At 36.9% G+C, this 18014-nt stretch overlaps 1 protein-coding gene across 1 annotated transcript in view; it reads left to right on the top strand.

Annotated features, from left to right (window-relative positions):
- adamtsl5 (ADAMTS like 5) overlaps window positions 1-18014 on the top strand; it is a 45878-nt gene that overhangs the window by 17031 nt on the left and 10833 nt on the right. The window contains exons 3-10 of the mRNA XM_038308485.1: window positions 4288-4460; window positions 5428-5488; window positions 6317-6422; window positions 6897-7024; window positions 9922-10045; window positions 13293-13379; window positions 13832-13995; window positions 16376-16583. Of these exons, the coding sequence (XP_038164413.1) occupies window positions 4288-4460; window positions 5428-5488; window positions 6317-6422; window positions 6897-7024; window positions 9922-10045; window positions 13293-13379; window positions 13832-13995; window positions 16376-16583 (1051 nt within the window). The remainder of the gene's footprint in view (window positions 1-4287; window positions 4461-5427; window positions 5489-6316; window positions 6423-6896; window positions 7025-9921; window positions 10046-13292; window positions 13380-13831; window positions 13996-16375; window positions 16584-18014) is intronic.

Here is an 18014-nt window from a genome sequence, read left to right as displayed (position 1 = left end):
ACCAGGAGAGGTAACTTTAGCAGCACCACTGGGCAATGCACTCTTTGTCACACTTTTATTAGGAAATCAATTCCAGATTATTGTTTCAGAAACAAATATGCCAAAAAAATTGCTTATTTCCCAAAGCTGCAAAGGCAATAATCGCCCCGCTGGCAGAGACTAAACATCCTAAAAATTCACTACACCTCCAGCCCAGTTCATAAATTGTTATAACACCAGCTGCATTTTGTGTAAATGCTACATACTAAAATCTATGCACATGTGTTCTTGATTTTCAGTTTCCTCTAAGGATTCTAGTTCTTAATTTTTTTTAACGTGTTATTAGTATATGTCTGTGTGAAATACATGTATTTAGAGCGGGTGTCTCCCAGAAAACTGATTTTATGGTGACATACTAATAAAGACTGACTGATTAAGCTAGGGAGCATATGGATCAGATCAAAGTATTATTCTCTGCCTGTAAGAAACCCAGGTTTGTAAATGTTTGTGGGGGCTCAGAAAAAGAGGTAAAAATACATACCATTAGGTTTTTTGTTGGAAGTTGTTATAATTGTAATGTCAATACGTCACCATTCACATTTCTTCCATCTGCCTGATTTACACTATTTGCTTCTGGCTACGGTAACTACTCACCAGGAAGAAATGTTTACTTTATTGTTGAATTAAAATCTTAGCCTCAGACAAAATGAATCGCCTGCTTCCTGCTCACTCTTGTTTGCGCCATCAGCACTTTTGAAATGAATCTGCATATTTGTGTTGCACTAGCTACAGCGACCATAGCCGCCTCAGTGACCCACCCCTCTCTGTCTGTAGTTGGGTAGCAGGTCAACATGGCTTTTTGCTTGGATTGGTTGAATTGTACGATTGACAAATCAAAGATAGAAAGTTGGCCACTCCAGACAAAAAAAATAAATAAAATCCTAATAAATTATACACTTTCCAGTTCAGGGCGTAACTGCCTGGACTGAGCAGAAACTTAAATAGATTCAGAATCCGGTCTGGGATTATTTACACTATTTATGGTGATAAGTATGTAGAATTAACTTTATGCTGTGCTATCTTTCAATATATAAAAACCTTAAGGTATCATCTAAATAGCCCCCATTTAGCCATGCTGCACGACAAAGCAGCATAATTTCTCTGCTGTATTGGAAAGAGACTGTGCGATTATAGATAAGTTGCCGGCATTACGCAAAACGTGATAAAGGAAGACATTCCATCTATAAGCACAGTAGATGGGGAAAGCTTAATGAGTTAATGCACTTCACTGATGCAGGTGAAATAAAGCTGTCTTTAACCAAACCACCAATTTAAAGGTGCTGCAAACAGCTTAAAGCCTCTCCTAGCACTGATTGCTGAATTATGCTAGAACAGAGATGTATATATCATTCTTACTGTCCAGTGGTAATAGTCTGACAGCATGTCTCTGTCGATAACAATAACTTAATATCTCTTTACTCTGGTCATCATAAGGGTTTTACATATTTTGTTATTTTGCTTTACCCAGTAACCTATTGAATAATTCACAAGAAAGCATTTCTTGTCTATTTAGTAATTATTAAATACAGGTATCACAATAATTAGTTAAAATACATTTATGTACTACTTATTTTTTGCAGCATATTGAGCAAAAATATTTAGCCATCATGTTAATGGAAAAAACCTGCTGATACAATTGAAAGATCAGCTTTCTAAGGAAATGTCTTGTTAGTCGATTGATAATATCAATCAACCTTAGATTTAGTCAATAATAAATAATAGTTCGGAGACGTAATACAGCTGCAATTTTTTTTTTTTTTTTCCTCTGGTGTCATGGGGGTTAGGATTTGGATTTTGCTCAATAACGTTTTTTTTAAGTTTGCACATTGTTGGTTTTAAAGATTTTTTGTTTTGTATTAATTTTTTAAAGATATTGTGGAGGATTTTTGCAGATTTTTTTAAAGGACCCGCCCTCTCCACTTTAAAAAATTGCGTGCGAGAGCATGCACGACCCCATTTCTCCTCGTGCATGCTCTGTCTAAAAGTTTCTGCTTTCATAGCTCATACAAGGTTACTGTGCCCGAACGTCCACCCTAACCCCTAAATCCGTCAATAACTATATAGGGCGGGAACTATATAGTGGACTTTATAGAAAACTAGGTTACCTGACTATGTGGACAGATGATCACTGCTTGTTGCTCCGTAGGTCACGTAACTTGATCTCTACTACGCTGTGCCTGCGCCATCTTTGTTATTAGTCGCCAAAGTCTGGTAGCGACAGCCTCTGGCAACAGTGGGCCGCTGTGACAGCAAATCTCATAATACTTTGCGAGGAGAGCTCTCCACGAAAGCATTCTGGGATATATCTGCCTCTTCTGAGGCCTTTCTTTTCTTCTCATACACTTCGTAGCCACTTTTTCCTCTTACAACCCTCGACCATTTTCAAGATCTGCGGGGTGAAAGTTGAGCTTGAATGGCTGTCTGAAACCATAGCGTGCCACGGCTACGCATGCGCAGAAAAAGATAGGTAATTGGATGAGCACTCAAGACGGCCTCATGTAAACATATCACCAAATGATTGACAATTAGGAGGACCAATTATTTAGATGTTTCACCGAGAAGTAAAAGATCGTCCTCTATACCTTTAATATTGTCTGTTTTTTTTTCTGCATACCTGACTCAGAAGCCTTTCAATAAAGGCTTGAAAGAACCTGAGCTGTAGATGTCCTTGTAAAAACTGTGCAACGAGTTAAATGTGTCTGTTCTTACACTAGCTCCTGTATGAGAATCTGTTGGGATGGCTGCCAGTTTCACTCCTCCTCCAGGGCAAAAACTCTGGAATGTGTTTGAGGAGAACTACTGAGATTCCTCCTAATCACTTTTATTGTTTTGCTCTGCTGATCCTGATCCATCAACCTCACAGGGCTGCTTTGTTATTGTTAGTCCCATCTATGCTTTAAATAGATTTATCTGTCTTAGATTCCCGGCATAACATAAAGCAAGCTTTGTTAGGAGTCATATGGAGGTTCATCAGTACCATTTGTCTAATGCAAAGTGACATCCCGTCAATCTGGCCATAGTATTATTTCCTCATTTTGTCATAGCAGGCTGCTGGCAATTGCTGTTTATGTCATCACAGCTTTAAACATACAGAATGTCACCGCAGACTGATACTGATGAGTGATTTTGAAGTTCTGTGGTTTCTGCAGCTGTTAGTGAACAGAAAAAAAAACATGGGTATTTTCAGGTTTTTGTTTAATTGTTTTAAAATATGTTGCTCACTCATGAAAAAAGTATTTGACACGTTTGACCTTTTTCCTGTTCAAAAAATATTTTTGCAAAGCTCCTGTGACATTCTTAGCTGTTTATTGGCTTTGTTTTAATTTTGCCCAACAGTGCTTTGGACTGTTGAAGTCTCCAGTGAAGATAATATTTGCCCTGTCTCCTTTTCTTAGATTTAAATAATGAAATATATCCTTAAATGAGGCAGTGGAGCGCTTCTGTCTTTAAGCTGAAGAAGAAAACCATTCCCCCCCAGCACGGTGCTGCAAGTGTGACCCACTATATGGCTTATATTGAACTGCAAATATATCTTCAATAAATGTCCATTGTTAACAGATTATTCCACCTTTGGAGCTCGTTGACACATTTTGAGTGTTAACTAATTAGGGGAAATTCTGAAGGTAGTTTTATGGCATTGATTTACCTGGGTGAAAACTGGCTGAATACCAGATAAACTAAGCAATCACAGTTTTTATTGGCTTAAATAATAAAAAAAAGAACATGTATCATTTGCTTTCCCTTTTTAACACTTTGTTTGTCTCCATCTTTCAAAAAAAACCCAAAATAGGTTACTTAAAGTAAAGTGAGCACATGTTAGGGAATTTACAGGATGGAAATGCCTTTGCAGTGCACCATATGAACTTATATGTAATAAAAAAAACATTGATAAAATAACTCCTATTATATTATGACAACCTGTACTGGATCAGACTATTACCAGAAGAAGAAAAAAATATTTTTTTGCAAGCTTGTGGTTAATCCAATAGAAAGTTTTTTCTTAACACATGCACAATTTTAGTTTTTATATATAAGCCTTAGTATGTATCTAGGAATGAAACTATTACTAACCTACCTTTTCACTTAATTGTAAATATAGGCTAAATAACTTCAGTCCTTCAACATGCATGTTAAACGTAAAGAAAAGTCATACAATTTGTAAAGATATTTTCATTTGGTCTAGGGGGATGACATTTTCTGTTAACTTAATGTCTAAAGCAGTAAAGTTGTGTTCATTCACTGTTTCAGGCCTATTGGAGTTCTGTGTGGGGTCCTTCCAGTGACACTATATCAGGACATCCAGGACGTGTACGACGGCAGCTGCATTATAGAAATGAGTGGGCAGCATGGAGCAGCTGGTCTGTTTGCTCGCGCAGCTGTGGGGGTGGAGCCTCTGTACGGACTCGCACCTGCATCACCAGGTACAAAGGTGTCTGAAACACAGAGCATGATGTGAAATTGTGAGAGGAACATTAAATGATCTGTTCTGTTAAGTGTGGTACTTCAGGAGGCGTTTTTTTTTAGAGTTGGAGTTTCCAAAAACTTTAAATATTCTAAAAAAACATCTTTCACTTAGAAACAGTAAACTCACAGCTGTATGTTTAAGGCTAACTTAAAGGGTTTTAAGGATAAGCTTTAAACTTGGTACATTTTCTTAATGTCTCCTTGATATTTAAACATACTTTTCTCTTCGCTTTCAGGTCAATCTTTGCCTTTTCTGACCTTAAAATTGTCCAATAAATTTTCACAATTCTTTTTTTCATCACATCACTGTTAAAATATTTGTGCCCTTTACAGCTTGCCAGATTTAGCGTTTCTTGCCATTTTAATTTTAAAATATGAGAAAGGTTGGTGGAAATTTCTTTTATTCAGGCAAAAAGAAAACTCAAACAAAAGTTTTTTCAGCAGAATAGAATAGAATAGAAGGGAGGAATTCAATTTTTGACATGGATCAGGGCTACATTTTATGATATTGACCTCGTTTGAATTTGATAAGATTCAGCACCATTTTAAATCTCAGATCCCATGCCCATTTTTTTTTATTACATAAACTGGTAGTCGAAGATGGACTGTTTAAATCTGGAAATATTTTTAAATACATAATCAAAAGACCACATATCAAAAAATGTTATATTGATTTTAAAAAAGGAACTATTTTAGATAAGAAAAAAAAGTGTAAAAATCTCTTTATCAACAGTAGAGTTGGAAACACTGCTTTAAGTCTGATGATTCATGACTCCCAGTAAAGGCTTTAAAACTGACCATTTGTAATGATGAAAGCATTTACTTGACTCAAGGTTAAAATGCTTACTTAAATATCCCTTGTCAATAAACCTTTTTATCTCCACTTGTAAGATTTTTATGAATAAACCTGTTTCTGTGTTTTAGAAACCCAGTTGGTGGACCATGTGCTGGAGATCCAAGACAGTACAAGATCTGCAATACCAAGGTCCCGTCCTCTGAAATGTTTTCTTTCTAAATGAAAAACTATCCTTCAGTATTAAACGTTTAGAACAATGGCCATGTTTGCTTTACAAATTAGTCTGTTAGGTGTGTTCAGGCAGTGCTGGTATAAAAGTTGAGGTATTTTAAGGTGTGATCTGAGGTTTCCACTGCACCGCTTTGTATTGAACGCAGAGATTTCACACAATTAAACTGTCAGTCTACTTTTTTGTCTGAGATCATTGACTGTGTGTGGGTGTTTTTAGACTGCCATTTCATGTGTCCTTTATTGATTGAAGAAAAAAACTAAAAGATGAGTTGGTGCATGTCCAGGCGGCTCTCAATAAGTGAGTTATACCTTCAATATTTTAGCAGAAAAACACATAAGGATGTAGCAGATTTTTCAGACCAAAGTCAAAAATTAAAGTTTGAAATATTTGATACTTCAACCAAGATCAGGCTTTTATATCTTAAAAAGCAGTTAAGATTAAAGTTGGACAGACAAATGCATGAAGGGGAGGGTAATCAATGAATTGATTATGATGGTTTCTATTTGAAAAGGGTTATATTTTCTATTTAAAGTATTACTCACCTCAAAATCTTCTTTATTTTGTAACTAAACCACCTAAATAGTCCTGTACTACTATTTAAAACTTGTCCCCTTAGAGTTAGTTGGTTCAAAAAGTACAAATACTAGCCGGAACCTTATCGTAACAACCATAATGGGCTCCTTGTGAAAGCAAATCCACTGGACTATCTTCTAGCTCCAGCACATCAATTCTAATGAGGGGGGGTCTCCGTGCAACATTTTCACAGTGCATCTTTGCTTTTGCAGGACTGTCCCCCTGGATCGGAGGATTTTAGAGAGATGCAGTGTGCTGCCTTCAATGATAGACCATTGGTGTCAGGAACCTCCTTCAAATGGACCACATTTCATGGAGGTTAGCTGGAAATGTAGCATCCTTTAGGGACATCTTGGTTTACATGAACACAAATTGGAACATGATTTGAACCTAAAATAACAGAACTTTCATGGCCTAACAGAAGTGTCCTTACTATCTGCATTCAGAAGTTCCCAGGCTGCACTTAACAATCAAAATTAATTTCTACATTGATAAATGTCCAGTTCCAGACACTGATCATTTCTACATATGTGATGGCTTTAATTCCTTAGCATTTAATTGCACATGCTAAAAACTTGAATTGCAGGAGCAATATAAAATTTAGCTCAACCGACCCTGTCCTTTTTCTATCAACAATGCTAGAAAGCCTTGAAAGCTTACAGATGTGTGCTGCTGAAGGTGTTATTGTGATTTTATTTTCTGCTTTTATTCTGCCTCCATCCTATTTCCTGTCATCAGCTTTCTTTTTTCATAAAAACTAATGATTTACTGACTGTGGATTTTCCCTGTTAGGTTCCAGCCCCTGTGAACTCAGCTGCCTGGCTGTGGGACACAATTTCTACTACAACTTTGGTCATGTGCTTGACGGTACGACCTGCAACAAGGAGTCTGGAGCAGTGTGTGTCAACGGACGCTGTCTGGTAAATGAAAACACTCTGGTTACCAAGAGTCTAGGCATCTCATTGATGTTTAGGAAGTACACATTTAGAGTTTAGAATGCTTTTCACGTGATTAGGAAATATCCCCCTTTGTAAGTTAAAAGAAACATTAACATGTTTGCCTGGTAGTCCAATAATAGAATGAATAACAAGGGTGTAAACTGTATTTTACTGGTTTAGCCATTAGTTTGTTCTTTTGACTCTCATTAGAAGCTTCTGTACCACACAGTCACAGGATTAAAAAAAAAAGAACTTCAGTTTCAAAGAAACTTCAGCTCAATACAGGATAATACTTATGATAGGATAATCCCAAAAAATCTTTGATAACTTAGACTTAAGGAAACCCAATATGAAACAGTGATATAAAGTGAAGAAAATAAGATTAAAAATTAATTGCTGACTTGTGCTGTCATGGAGATGCATAAACACTAAGCTGCTCTGAATAGTTTGGGCTGAATTGTTCCAGATCACACCCTAGATGTGTTTTCATTTAATTTATCCAGTACATAAAGCACTGAAAGTTCATCCCATTGGGCAGGAAAAGTACTGTAGACAGTTGTTACACACAGTCAGTATAGACCATTATACAGTAGGCTATTAGGGTTCTCACTTTTATAATAGGATGAACTGGCAATATTTTTTATCAGATTAACTTTAGGACATTGCATACATGTATTGTATTAAGACTTTATCAATATTTTAGTCTTTTTTTTTATTTTAGCTTGGATTATTTTAATCCTACTTTTCTGCTCATAAAAGCTCTGTTAAAGTCAGTAATGGCTTAATATTTCAATAATTCATATGACTGAGTTGGATCCTAAAGATGTAGTTAAAAAAATAAGAGTTATTGGTAACTGGTGAATCTAAAATTTAAGCAAAAACCCTCCACTCTTTTAACATGTTTTTATAGCCTTTTATTTGATTATTTCATTTAATGAACAACAACAACCTAAACAATACTTTTTTTACACACAAAAGTTTATGTGTGATGATGATGATCTCTACAAGGAAAGAATTGACAAGAAACATTGTTCACCCAGATTCACCAATATTAAAAGGGGAATTGAAGAACCCTGTTCTAGAGAATAAACATATAGAACACAATAATAACTCAAAAAAATAAACACAATGGAATGAGCCTATATGCCTCAACATTTTTGTAAAAAATAAAGAAATAGAAAGTAAATGAATATGAATAGAATCCATCCATTTGGCCAGCAGCCAGCTGGACAGGTCACCACTCCATGACAGGGAAATCGTAAGACCCTTTAAACAATAATAAAAAGCTCTAAATTGATGAAAATGCAAACAAAACAGAAACCTAAGCACTGACTCTCCACACAACAAGTGCTGCTTGTTTCCAGCTCTGTTTGATCAGAGAACCTTTTGCTTTCACCATAAAACTGTTTGTTTTCAAATAAATTGTATTTAATTCTGTTTTATTGTTTGCTTTAGATATTGTGTTAATATCTATTGATTACATATTTTCTAACTCAAGTTGTTTGCTTTAGAAAGAGCCCTTAACTTGACTTGTCAACATAACTAGTCACGTTGGGTTGTTTGGCCCTTTTATAAACATTTCATGCCTATGTTTGATCTGGAAAGGCTCCAACTATGAGTCACTTTAAAATCTCTCCTATTCCTAATTAGAAGGCTATTTGTAATAAATGTTAGGTGCAGGTTAAGTTTGGGAAATGTTTGTCTTCACTATTGAGCTGCACTAAGATGAGGTATAACTGATGTTGACCACTCTGACGAGAGCTCTTAGGAAAAGCGAGTCCCACGCTGAGCGTAAGGGCCAGAGTGCACTCATCAGTGTGGACTGCAGCCTTCAGGGAACATTAGCTCAGCTGAGCACAGAGTCCACAGTCCACTCCCAGCAGGTCACCCTCACACAGATGGGGAAGATGGGCAATGAACATGCTTCTGCGGTACAGTATGTACTACTGTAATGCCAGCAGAGGGGACACACAAAGAAAACTCTGGGATTATTGTGCATCTGTGTTTACATATGTCAGTGTGTTTGTGTTTTTGTACATGGTTTGTATGGCATTTGGTGTAAATAAGGGGATTTATGGGCCATGGTGTCAGACTGGGAGAGGTCAGAGCAGCAAAGAGCCTGAAACAGGAAGCAGATGCAGCCTCCAGCTGGTGTTTAGGAATACAGGTCAAAAATTAGATCAGGCTGAGAAACACATGGCTGCTTTGGATAGACTGTGACGTTAAAACAAACTTCTCAGATGTGCCCTAAAATCTACTAAACGTAAATTTGCAACTATGAACTTCGTCATGTGGGTTTATCACTGAAATTTCCAGATGAAATTCTTTGATTGTAATATGACAAAATACTAAAAAGTTCAATACTTTTGCAAGGTGCTCTAAATTTCACAATAAAAAGGATTCTTAGCTGTACCTAAAACCAGCTGTTTACAGGGTAAACTGGACAAATGTAAGAACATTACCATGAAGCATCTAGTAAAGCATTTTCTATACAAGTAAAATGTTGAAACTCCTAGCATCCCAGATGATTCCTGTGTGACCCTTCTTACACACGTAAAGCAGTGTGTTCTGTCCAGCAGCGAGATACTCAACATGCTGTAAACCATCCAGCTTTTCCTTTATTGTCTTTAGCTTTGAAATTTGAATTGTTCGGAGGAAAAGAAAACTGTCCAACTTCTTTCCCCTTATGAGGCAAAGAGGTCTCCTTCTGTAACTAAAAGTAGGAGATGAGGAAATAAGATATCAAAGAGACAATCGACTCCAGCATCAAGGGAGGACCCTTGGGAGGGTCAAAGCTGAGTGGATAACATATATGACAGAATTACCCAATTTCATTTCTAGAAGAAAGGTTGTCTTGTACTGTCTTTTGTATCGTGCAGAAGCCTGGATGCGACTCAATCCTGGGTTCGAAGCAGCAAGAGGATGCCTGCATGGTGTGTGGAGGACACAACACCACCTGCCTACACCACAAGAGTGTGTACCAGAGCAGCAGGCTGGAGGCAGGTAGGACACTCACTCACTCACTCACTCACTCACTCACTCACTCACTCACTCACTCACTCACTCACTCACTCACTCACTCACTCACTCACTCACTCACTCACTCACTCACTCACTCATTCATTCATACCACACCATCATGAAATTCTGTCTCTGAAGAATCCACTGACGCTGTTTTCAGAAAAAGTCAGAGTACATAATTATTGCTCCTTGTTTTCTTTTCACACCCAACAGATATTTATTCAAGCTTATTTAGCATCATGTTATTACCTGACTGAGTGAATATTAACCATGGAAACAGTTTTGCAACACAAAGGTGATTGGCTACATTCCCAGAACTACTTTGGATATAAAATGACTGTGGGTGAGATTTCAGGAAGGGAGGAGGAGGAACTCTAGATCTTCCAGCTATTCTGGCTATGTGCCACATAGATATTTTTAACTTTATTAGCACCTAAAGGCTCAAGGATAATGCGTAGTCTTGATGGCATGTAGTGAGGAAATCTAAATGTATTTTTTTCAGTTTATATTCATATGCAGTAAACCTTGTTTAGCAGTAAATAATAACAGCTTATGGGAAGTACTGATGAATTATTGGCTGTAATATTTATAAGCTTAAGGCATTGGATTTTATAATTTTTTGTAAAGCAAGATATATCATTGTTAAAATGATGACATTGTCTGATAGAGATTATGATAATAATAGGGTTTGACGTATTTAAGTATTTAACGAAATAGTAGAAGGGAGGGCTCTCCAAGAATTAGCTGCATAAAATTGAGGTTCTTTTTTTAATTATAAAGAGGATGAGTCATCTGTATAAAACTGACTGTGTGCACCATCTTCAAAAGGCATATACACATGATGTTTGAGAAGCATCAGAAAGTCTGACTTTTATTCTGTAGCGTAGTATCTACAAAATTCTGACCCTACAGAAATGAGACAAGCAACCACGTTTATAAATTTGTTAGTTGTGTAGTTGTATTCACATTCCTTTTCGCAAACAGAGACCATGCCTCAAGGATATGAGTTCAATGGTTTATTGAAGTAAGGACTTAAAGGATGGAAGAACCTGAAGTAAGGATGAGGTTATCTGAGGAGAAAAGTCAAAAGGCTTGGGAGGAAGAGACTCCATGAAGCGGTTCCCTATAGTGCTGCTTTATCTCTGTGATAGGAGCCACATTAGGGAGGGAGAGTGAAAAAAGCATATTTCACACTTTATCCCAGACAGGGTACAGTTTCAAATATATATATATATATATATATATATATATATATATATATATATATATATATATATATATATATATATATATATAAAAAAAACTCAGCACAAGAAAAGCACATATAACATGAGACAAATATTTCAGCAGAAGGAAAACCTTGGAGGCTGGAGCCACATTTGAGTCAATCTGGTATTTGAACATCAATTGTGTACCTTTTACAGTTGCTTTTTGTATCTCTGCTTCTGTCTCCTTGAACTCCAGTCGGCCTCGGCCGCTCACACTGAGCCTGGTTCTGCGGAAGGTTTCTTCCCGTTAAAAGGGAGTTTTTCCTCTCCACTGTCGCTACAAGCATGCTTAGTGTGAGGGATTGCATCAACTGGTTTTCCTTAGATAGAAAACTTTGAATCAATTTGACTGTATGATCTGGTGAACTGTAAAGTGCCTTGAGATGACATGTGTTGTGAGTTTCTGGTAGCTGCAGAGTTTTGAATGTACTGAAGCCTCTGCAGACTCTTTCTAGGTATCCCAATGAGAAGTGTGTTGCAATAGTCCAGTTTGGAGGAGACAAATGCAAGAACTACCTTTTCGGCATCTGGGAAGGAGAGAATAGGATGGACTTTGGAAATGTTACGGAGGTGGTAGAAACAGGTCTTGTACAGGGGATTTAAATGGGCTTCAAAGTGAGTTGGGAGTCATTTTTTGCACCAAGATTAATAACTGTTGATGAGAACAGGATGTTAGTATCAGAAAAGGTGATGCTGGTTATGGATAATGGTTTGGTTTGGTTTGATGAGGAGTTACAACCAGGATGGCTTCGGTTTTATTGAGTTGAAGATCCATACCTTTATCTCGTCCAGACAGGTGATGAGTTTTGATGATGACATTTACATAGAGTTATATGTCATCAGTGTAGCAGTGGACTGAAATATTGTGGTGGTTGATGATTTGGCCAAGGGGAGTAAGGTAAAGGATAAAGAGGATGGGGCCAAGGACTCACCCCTGGGGGACAACACACATAATGTATGGGATGTATTCTGTCCAGTTTGTGAGATATGATCTCAACTAACTGAGAGCAGTGTCATTTAGTCAAGTAGTGAGGTGAAGCAGGTTTAAGAGACTGCCATGGTCGACAGTATCAAATGCAGCTGAAAAGTCAAGGAATATGTGGAGGGATGAAGAGCCAGCATCGGATGATTTTAGGAGGTCATTTGTGACTCTGACTAGGGCTGTCTATGTGCTGTGAGCAGAGCCGAAACCTGACTGGAATTTTTCAAAGAGGTTATTATGTTTGAGGTAGTCCTAAAGGTGAGTGGCAATTGCTTTCTCAAGTACTTTTGATATGAAAGGGAGATTTAAGATGGGCCTGTAGTTGGATTGGACTTCCGGATCAAGAGTGTTTTTTTTAAATAATGGTCTGATAATGGCAGAAAAGGGGAACATGGCCTGATTAAAGGGAGTTATTTATACATATCAGCAGTGATTAGCGGACTTAGGGCAGTGATATGGGATTTTACCAGGGATGTTGGGAGAGGGTCCAGGGGACAGGTGGAGGATTTCATCTTCTTGATGATGTTCTGCACCTCTTCTGATGAAACCTCAGGACAGTAGTTTAGGTGTGGCCCTGATTCCAAACATAAGTTAACATATTAACTTAATTAAACAACTTCCCTGTAGCCCCTAAAGGACTAAATGTATTTATCTAAATAGAATAAGATCATTTGTTTGTTTAAGTTAGTAGAAAATCTAATTCTTCACTGTTCTAAAAGGATTCAATTTATTTTATTACAGGTATGTTTGAAACTACCGATGGAGTTCTTAGGGTAGGACGATTCCCCAAAATGTTTTAAGCTACTATGGTCGTAAATGATTTGAAAAGAAGGAGTTTGATTCCTGAGTGTATTTTATATTTTAGGTCAAATTGTTAGTTGGGCAGAAAAAAATCCCCAAATAATATGTTTTTATTAAGTAATTAAAAAGCAATTGGCTGAAGCAAACTAAACCAAATCCCTATTTTTCCATTTGCCAGGGGGGCCTTTTGGATACAATGAAGTGACCATGATCCCAGCAGGAGCGACTCATATCCGCGTCACCGATAACAGCAGGAATTATCTTGGTAAGAAGGGACAGCATATCTATGTCCCCTTCAGATGCAATAATACTTATTATTACCTCTTTTCCCCAGAGACTAGGGAGGGGATCGACAAGGCCTCCTGGTTTCTTTACCCAGCATCTTCTTTCCAAGTAATTTAATCACTAAGGTTATCTATTCTCATCCTGTGATGAGGCAGAAATAAAACAGACCCCAGAATGGCACATACTGTGGTTTGGAAAGGGATGCTCATAATGACAGGATCTGGTGGCATTGGGAGAGCAGATTAAAGCACTTGTTTCTACCTTATGTCATGGAAACTGCGCCACTGAGCTGCCTTATATAGGCACACTATTAGTAATGCCTTTGAATCTTCACATATAGTGTGAAAAGTCCAAACATAAGATGTGTATTGACTCATTTTTTCCAATTGTTTAATAACACAAAGCTTTTCCACCACTATCATAAATTTTCAGCGCTGCAGAATGGCAGAGCCCAGTTTGTGATCAATGGAAACTGGAAGATCAGTGTTCCTGGTGAGTACAGCATAGCTGGGACCAAGCTGCTGTACCGGCGCTCTGCAGACACCTGGGAGAGCTTTGAGGTTCCAGGACCAACCCAAGAAGACCTCCATCTAATGGTAAGAGGAAGCAAACTTCCTTTAGCAGATCGTTTATCAGAAAGCCTTGTTGCTTCAGTAGAACTTTTTTCTTTCAAGGTACTTTGTGGATTTCCCAAGTTCCCAAGAACTAAACTCCCTCTCCCAAAATACTTAAATCAAATGAATGGCTCCTTACTGAATCTCTGCAGAGCTGAAACATTGTCGTTAAGAAAAGTCATATGTGTTTAAGAAGAGATACATCCAGGACTAGGGTTCTGTTCTATAATTTCGAGAAAAGATACAGTTTATTCAGATGGAGCAATGCAAATTTTAAAAGAGAAACATGCTAATTTATAAATTCAGCTGTCACAGGATCTTTGCTTCAATGTTTTAAATACACTGTGAAAAAAAATACGTTGTTTTCATTCCAAAGCAAGTAATTACTATGGGATGGGTAATAAATATAAAATGGCTCAAAATGGCATGATGTCAGTTTCTGAATTTGAACTTTAGCATCCCAGTTTCTGTCTTAAGGTTTTCTTATCATTACAGATAAATTATCATTTGACTGATAAGACGGGTTGTTTGTAGCACTGGCATTTGAGGACTTCAATTGTTTTCACTTGAAGATTATCAGATAAAGATATAGTACGTCAGGGACTTTTTTTGATCGTTTTTTTTTCTTCCATTCTTTATTTGGGTTCAATACCCATTCAAGTCACACAATTTTTATTTTATCTATATAAATTATCAATGATACAGTAATTCAGAACTAGTGCCTGCTAAAAAAATTATAGAAAATGAAGAATAGAAATATTCTTTATTTTCCCTTAGTGGGTAAAAACAGATCTACCAGCAGTGAAATGACTGACAGGAATCATGCAGTTTGATACAAAGGTAAAACCAATATAAGTCAACATAAATAATACTGCATAGCTATTTGAATTCAAAATTTATTGGGATGATAAATGAACATGTAATGTTCTAGCGATAGTTTTCAACGGCTGGAGTAATGGATATACAGTAGCATCAACTTGTTGCTGAACCACAACAAAGAGCTGATTTTATCAGTGGGATAAAAGCAGGGCTTAAGGGCATTAAGAAGAATCTACTAGAATGTGGAGAGCAGCATGTTTAAACTCTGAAGTTAGCATAAAGTTTAGTCTGCTTAATTCAGAAGAGAACAATGAAAATGCTGAGCTTTAACTTTAATAAGAAGAGAAATTAGCTCTGGAATAACATGAGCTCATCCTTTCCCATCTTCATGCTTGTTTTTTGCATGTTACCAGTTGAACAGTGAATGATTGACTTTATAAATCTACATCCACTATAAATGTTCTCATTTCTGATTTTTTCAAACACTCTTTATTTTTTATCATAGCCTTAAATAGCCAACTGCTGTAAGTGCATTTAGCTCAAAACAGTAAGGGGAATCTCACATTTCTTATATATATTATCAGCGCAAATAAAGAGTCAGATATAAAAGGCTTTAAAAAAATAATGTTCATAAAATAGCATTTATAAACTGTACTGCAGATATTAAAAGGTATGTTTGCAGAGGTAATTAGATAAATACTTACTTTGGAGAAGAAAAAAACAATCATGTACATTTATGTCATTACAGAAACTCAGACTACATCAGAGCTACGATCAGGTTTACTGAAATAGATATTTTCTAAAAGCTAGTATTGAGTCCTATGTTTTTGGAGGTGCAGGTAGTGGAGAATAGGGTAAGTTTAAATAAAATAAAAGAGCAGCCATCAAGGAAATTTACATATTAACAGTTGAATCCAGCAAAGAGCAATGAAAACCAGTAGATACTGTATGAATACAGAGACATGGTTGGAGAATGGCAAGACAAACAAACAAGAGCAACCTCTTTTTCCCACCAGCTTTTTTTATTTTCATTACACTTTCACTAGTACAGAGCAATGAAATGAAGTCTCTGCATATAACCCATTCCCTTGGGGAGCAGTGGGTGGCCATTGTGCGGCGCCCGGGGGGCAGTGTGGGGTTTAGGGTCTTTGCACAGGGACCCAAAGTGGCAGTCTGTGGGAGAACCTCAGGATTTAAAGATCTATGCCCTCACCGCTAGGCTGCCACTCCCCCTATCAACCAGAGGAGGTGTGGAGAAAGCATGGCACAAGGAAAGCAGGGAAGCTGATGGAGAAAGAGTAATTGGCCTAAAACAACACCTTCATCCATTTAAATGTGTTTGGCCCATCTGGAGACCTAGATGTACTGTATAATTGCAAAAATGTACTTGATCATTTGTTTTAAAAGAAGCAAGTAGTTATTTACCTTGATGGTTAACTGAAAGGTTGCCTAATTTATTGACTGACATATTGACATGCCTTCTTGGTTTGTTTGATTTTTATTTTTTTTTCGGCTGTTGCACATCTTTCTGTCCTATGTTCAGGTTTTGTCGACAGACAAAAACTCGGGAATCGAGTATGAGTACTGGCTTCCACCTGACCAGTATGCCCTCTACCATGGGAGGAGGAGCCCTGTGCGGCAGGCTCACCAAACAGCCAGCTACTTCCCCAGAATCCAACCAACCACATCAACCACAACCACTACCACTACTACCAAGGCAACTCCAAACACCACCCGGAGACCCCACTGGTGTAGGTATTTTCTCACCGCTTCTTTCAGAGTTTTATATAAATTACAGCTGCAACATAGGATTATTTAACACATTAATCTGTTGATTAATTTTTCAATTAATGATAAGATAACAAAAGGCTCTTTAAAGACTTCATACAAAATTCAAAACAGGCGATGCTAAAACTGCACCTTAAAGGGTTCTTGAAAAAGCCCTTTTGCAGACAAATAGGGTTTATCATCTTAAATGCAAAATGTTTATATATTTCTTTTACTAATTCTGCATAACCACTGCTCTGGAGGTGGCTGTTTTCTTAGCTAATGGCATAGGTCTGTATGGTCTAATTAATAATTAATCAATTACTAAATTACTTAATTATTTCAATAACTGATTAACTGCGATTCAACCTACGAGGTGTTTCAGCCCTATTTTGAACTCTTTGGACTTTGAACCCGATTAGGCCTGGATACTCTTCAAGCCTTGAGAGCTTTTCAACAATATTTCTTTAGAAAAATTTTACAAATTTTAAAAGCTGTTTAGAAGTAAAATAAAGCAAATAGGAATATCTCAAGAAATGAGAAACTAAGACCAGTTCCTCTAAATGACCATGAGATGCCGTTTTACAATAAATTGAACTCTCTCAACATCTCAGAAAGTGATTACTGACGGTTTCTAATTAATTTATGTACAAAATTTAAAATATGTCTTCAGATGTGTTATACATGGCTACTCAGATGTGTTTAATCTTAAGGAATACAATGTGCAACAAAATATAGAAGGCATTTTGTGGACAATGTGTCTTTTTTGATGTGTTTTGTATTTATGTTACGGGAGTATTGTACAGAGAAGATGGCTGCCTACTAGGTAAGTTTTGGTATTAAAGGAAATTATGTTATAAATCAAGACTGCATCTGGAATAAAACTAGACAGGCGATAGTAAAACTGTGTTTGTACAACTTTTAACGATTTACATTATCTGTGTATGGGTGTATAGTTACATCAGTGGAGTTGTATGTCTACAACATCTATCCACAGGGCTTTTTACGGTTATTTGTACCCTTAAGATTTATTTATAATGATTTAATGAGATAACCCTGCATAAAATAGTTATAATGTAATTAAAGTTAAGAGATATAAAGTTTTCAAATATTTTTTTTTTACCAATCAAAATCAGAAAGGTTTAGCAATATGTTTTTGGTCTACATTTCAAGCTTTATCTGAACTGGCAAAAGCACATCACCATGAGCACACTATTCCCTAGGGTTAGCATGGGAGTGGAAGAATCATACTATGGGAAGGCATTTTTTCAACAAAAAATGTAAACCTGGTCAGTTCATGGGAAATAGAGTGAGCTAAATACAGAGCAACCCCAAAACATAACCACGTATAAGCTATAAATAAGTAGTGATGGAGGGGCAGGTTTAACGTACAACTAGAGCTACTATAGGATGGC

This window comes from Cyprinodon tularosa, unplaced genomic scaffold (genome assembly GCF_016077235.1).
Source record: "Cyprinodon tularosa strain WSP-4 unplaced genomic scaffold, ASM1607723v1 ctg638, whole genome shotgun sequence".
NCBI classification, from domain to species: domain Eukaryota; kingdom Metazoa; phylum Chordata; class Actinopteri; order Cyprinodontiformes; family Cyprinodontidae; genus Cyprinodon; species Cyprinodon tularosa.
The sequence above is the reverse complement of the archived record's forward strand: the minus strand, read 5'-3'. Positions and strand labels throughout refer to the sequence as shown.